Source organism: Camelina sativa, chromosome 5 (genome assembly GCF_000633955.1).
Source record: "Camelina sativa cultivar DH55 chromosome 5, Cs, whole genome shotgun sequence".
NCBI lineage: Eukaryota > Viridiplantae > Streptophyta > Magnoliopsida > Brassicales > Brassicaceae > Camelina > Camelina sativa.
In genome coordinates, this window is record NC_025689.1 from 16,519,169 (window position 1) to 16,524,115 (window position 4,947).

The window sequence follows — 4,947 nt, forward strand, 5'->3', positions numbered from 1 at the left end:
AAAAAAAAAAAAAAAAAAAAAAAATCATTTATTAAAAAAAAGAGTAGTAGGCATTTAAAAGTATGACTCATGATGTATTTCTCCAAATTATTATTTTTTTCTTTTTCTTTCAAAAATATTGAGCTGCAAAATTCATTCTATTTAGGCCATTTCAAGGTTGAGTTTAGGGTTTAAAGATTCTCTCATCATCTTCGATAACTCTGTAAATCAAATCGCCATTTTTGATGCGGTTACGATTGTTTTCTCCTACCTTCTTCTTCCTCTCACACTTGCGTTTGATTCGAAGACCTGCCTCTTCGCGTTTCTACGCCGTCTCTGCTTTTAACCCTAATCTCTCAGATTCCGAACAACAACTGGTGAATCATCCTAATCTCTCCAAGCTCAATCAAGCCAGTCTTCAGCGGTTCCTCAATAGTACCAGAGATGACCCAAATCTCGCTTTGTCGTTTTTGGAACAGCTTAAACAACATGGAGTTTCGCCTAATGTTAATGCTTACGCTACTCTTGTCCGAATCCTCTCTACTTGGGGTTTGGACAGGAAGTTAGATTCGGTTTTAGTCGAACTTGTTCAGAACGAGGAGCGTGGTTTCACTGTAATGGATTTGATTGAAGTTATTAAAGAAGAAGCTGAGGAGGAGGTCTTGATCCGAGTCTCCGGTGCGTTGGTTAAAGCTTATGTTAGTCTCGCTATGTTCGACGAGGCTATCGATGTTTTGTTTCAGATGAAACGATTGAACCGTGTTCCTAGTATCAAGTCCTGTAATTTCTTGATGAGCCGTTTGATTGAGTTTGGGAAAACTGGTATGGTTGTAGCTCTGTTTCGGCAACTTAAGCAGTTGGGTTTGTGTCCAAACGAGTACACGTATGCAATTGTGGTTAAGGCATTCTGTAGGAAAGGTGATTTCGAAGGAGCAGTTAAGTTGCTTTTGGAAAGTCCGACCGTGTTTGCTTATAAGACGTTAATTGATGGGCTTTGTGCAAATGGGCAGACAGAGCAAGCTGTTGTTTTGATCAAAAAATTGATAGATGAAAAAGTTCTGTCTGGTGATGATCTTAGATTTGCGTTTAGCATGGTGGTTCGCGGCTTTTGTAATGAGATGAAAACGGAAGCTGCGGAAAGTGTTATTCTTGAGATGGAGAGAAATGGGTTTGATCCTGATGTTTTTGCTTGCTCGGCGATGATTGTTCGGTACTGCAAGGACATGAATTTAACTGAAGCGTTGGGGTTTTTGGATTTAATGTTGGGGAAAGGTCTGAAAATAAATTGTGTGATTGTAAGTTCAGTCCTGCAGTGCTATTGTAAGATGGACATGTGTTTGGAAGCATTTGAAAAGTTCAAAGAATTTAGCGGCATGAACATTTTCCTTGACAGAGTTTGTTACAATGTCGCGTTTGATGCTTTGGGAAAGCTTGGCAGGGTGGAAGAAGCTGTTAAGTTGCTTCAAGAAATGATGGATAAAGGAATGGTTCCTGATGTCATCAACTACACAACTCTGATTGATGGCTACTGCCTTCAAGGTAAAGTTGTTGATGCCCTTGATTTGATTAATGAAATGAGTGGAAATGGCATCTATCCTGATTTAATCACATACAATGTGCTTGTCAGTGGATTGGCCAGGAATGGTTATGAGAAAGAGGCACAAGAGATTTATAAAAGAATGAAAGCTGAGGGTCTAAAGCCCAATGCTGTCACTCACAATGTGATCATTGAAGGCCTGTGTTCTGCACGTAAAGTAGAAGAAGCCGAAGGTTTCTTGAGGAGTCTAGAGCAGAAATGCCCGGACAATTATGCCAGTTTGGTGAAAGGTTACTGTGAATCTGGCCTTTCTAAAAAGGCCTATAAACAATTCGTTAGATTGGAACGCCCTCTGAGCAAGAGTGTGTACAACAAACTATTCTTTAGTCTCTGCATGGAGGGTTATCTCGACAAAGCTCTTGACGTACTGAAGATAATGTGGGCTTATCGAGTTGAACCTGGGAGGAGCATGTGTGGCAAAATGATTGGGGCCTTGTGTGAGATAAACAATGTGAGAGAGGCACAGCTGCTATTTGACACAATGGTTGAGAGAGGACTCATCCCTGATCTGTTTACTTATACAATCATGATTCACACCTACTGTAGGCTGAATGAGTTACAGAAAGCCGATGATCTTTTTGAGGACATGAAGCAGAGAGGAATCAAACCTGATGTGGTAACGTACACGGTTTTGCTTAATAGTTATCAGAAGTTGGATCCAGAGACGGGTTCTGTTCAAGGAGAAGAGCAAAAGAAGAGAGTTTCAGAGTTCTGGAGAAAGTTCACAGCTGCCGGCATTGGACTAGACGTTGTATGCTATACAGTTTTGATAGATCGTCAGTGTAAGATTAACAACATAGAAAAGGCCACAAAACTCTTTGATCGAATGATAGAAAGTGGGCTGGAGCCTGATATGGTGGCTTACAAAACTCTACTATCTGGTTATTTTCGCAGAGGATACATAGATAAGGCAGTCGCACTTGTTACCGAATTGTCAAAAAAGGATATTTTACTGACTGGACATTTTGGGGATTCAGTTAAGCACGCTGCTTTGAAGCTGAAGAGATTACAACAAAATCAGGAATGAAGGAGGGTTATAATAATGAGTGTAATTTTTGAAGGTCATCTATCATCTATGTAAATTGTTAACCGTACCGTGCACTTAAATTATATGAATTGTATATAATTAGTCCCTCTTATCTTGCTTTTTATATTTATTCTTCTAAATTATTAATAAGAAAACTAAAATTCCTGAGTCTTACCGTTCATAATTTTTACGATTCATAACTATTGTATGTTAACAAATTCGTTAGTCTGTTTGTATAATCTATACTAGATTATGACCCGTGCTAGAGCATGGTCTAGCACGGGTTGTAATTCGTTTTGTTTCTTTTATAATTATTATGATAAAATATAATTTATATGATTTTTTAATAATTTTTTGGATAAAATATTATGAAAAAATCATATGCAAGTTTTTTAGTCACTGTTGGATCATGCTATACACACGATGATCATTTTCATCGAGAATAATAGTCTTCAAACATCGCATTTGATTAACATTTGATATAGCATTTAATATTTGCATATTACAATTAATATAGCATGTAATATTAACATTACATATAACAAACATGCTATAATATTAATTTTAATATTACATGTTATAGCATGTAATATAAATAAAAGGAATTTCAACATGTGCTCTAGCATGGGTATTAATTGTTATTATTTGCTTAGATTTTTTTTTTTATGTTTATCAAATGTTTTTTCTATGGAGAATTAATTCAGAATATTCTGTTTATTGTTTTTGTAATCAACGTAATGTAGCAATCAAATCTTTGGAGGATATATTTTGGTGTAAAAGAGAATTAAGATTATCTCCTAAAATCTTCCGTGTACACCTAACATATTGTAACAAATTAATACAATTTTTTTATAACTCATTTATAACCTACTATTAAAATTATATAGTCTACAAATTTGAAGTCGTGTACTTCCGTTTTATTAAATAGGGGATAGGGAAAAATGCCAAAAAAAATCCGATGTTATTTTTATTTGGACGTTTAATACCCAACTAGGATATATCCCGTGCTTAAAGCACGGGTCAACATTTTAAAATTTTTTATAATATAATAATAAAAGTTATTGTTTTATTTAAAAAAAAAAATTATTGTGTTTGAGGTAATATTTATTTTTAATTGTTATGTAAATCTATTAGTCTATTTGAATACTAATTATTTTAGAATATTAGAGCTGATTATTTTTGACGTATTATTACAGTTTTATATTGTTTATTTGTTGTATTTGCATCATATTTTGTGAAATATAAAATAGTAATTTTAATATTATAATTATGGGTAAATAAAAATTATTAATTTATCATCTATATAAATTTAGTTTTACCAACCCGCCAATGTGGAAATTAAAACACACATTTTCATACATTGAGTAATATATCTTCGTTTTAAAAAATTCAAATCACAACATATGCAGAAAAATATGCATTTTATTAATTATAAATATTATATGAAAGTTCTAAACAATTTGTAAATAAAATAAAATAAAGATGATATGAGAATCATAATTTGAAATCTTAACAAAATCTTCGAATTTAGCTATTAAAAATAATTGTATTGTATACTTGGATATAAAATCTTAGTTTTTTAAATTCTGATTGGTTTATATATTTTTTTAAAAAAATAATTAGTAATTTCGTCCATAATTTATTAGAGAGAAAAAATATTTTTTTTTGATTTTTTAAAGATTTTTTAATATTTGATATGTGAGTGTTTTTTATTTTTAATTTAATTATATTTATTTAAATTAGTTAATTAAGCTAAATTAATTTTTTCTAGTGGCAATTGTATGTAATTTTTTACACATTTTAAGGTTAGTTTCATATTTGTACTTCTCAATTAATATAGTAGGATGGTTTTCGGTTGGAATAAAAATACCTGCTATATTAAATTAGTGTCAAATAAAATCTTATCTTTTAAAAATTGGTTGAATCGAACAGACGACTTAACAGACGTTAACTTGGGTAACGGAATCGCTAAACCGGATTAAGTTTCAATCACACATTTTTAAAGACGAATATGTTAAAGTAGTCTAATGGTACAAGGTAAGTTTTATCACATCCGAGTGCTGGTTTCGAACCCCACCACCAACATTCTTTTTTTCCTTTCTCATCGCCGATGTCGTTGCTCACCTGCTGGAAACAAGGAAGAAGTCAGCCGCCTCACCTGCCGGAAACAAGGAAGATGTCAGCCGCTCCGTTGAATTCACAACCATCGGTAACCGAGTCTGCTGCTCCGTCGAAGTCGCAGCCACAAATTAACAATCCCTTCCAGATCTGCTGTGGAATTATTTGAATTTGTTAGGAAAACCTCTGTATGAAGCTTCAGACCGTAGCAGCATCCATCACTATC

At 33.5% G+C, this 4,947-nt stretch overlaps 1 protein-coding gene across 1 annotated transcript; it reads left to right on the forward strand.

Annotated features, from left to right (window-relative positions):
* On the forward strand, positions 83-2,727 carry LOC104787057 (pentatricopeptide repeat-containing protein At2g26790, mitochondrial-like). Its single transcript, XM_010512560.2, has one exon. The coding sequence runs from the start codon at positions 225-227 to the stop codon at positions 2,601-2,603; it is 2,379 nt and encodes a 792-aa protein (XP_010510862.1). The 5' UTR covers positions 83-224; the 3' UTR covers positions 2,604-2,727.

Bases quoted from the DNA above. Each gene is read 5' to 3' on its own strand.
- LOC104787057 (XM_010512560.2), top strand. From the start codon at position 225: ATGCGGTTACGATTGTTTTCTCCTACCTTCTTCTTCCTCTCACACTTG.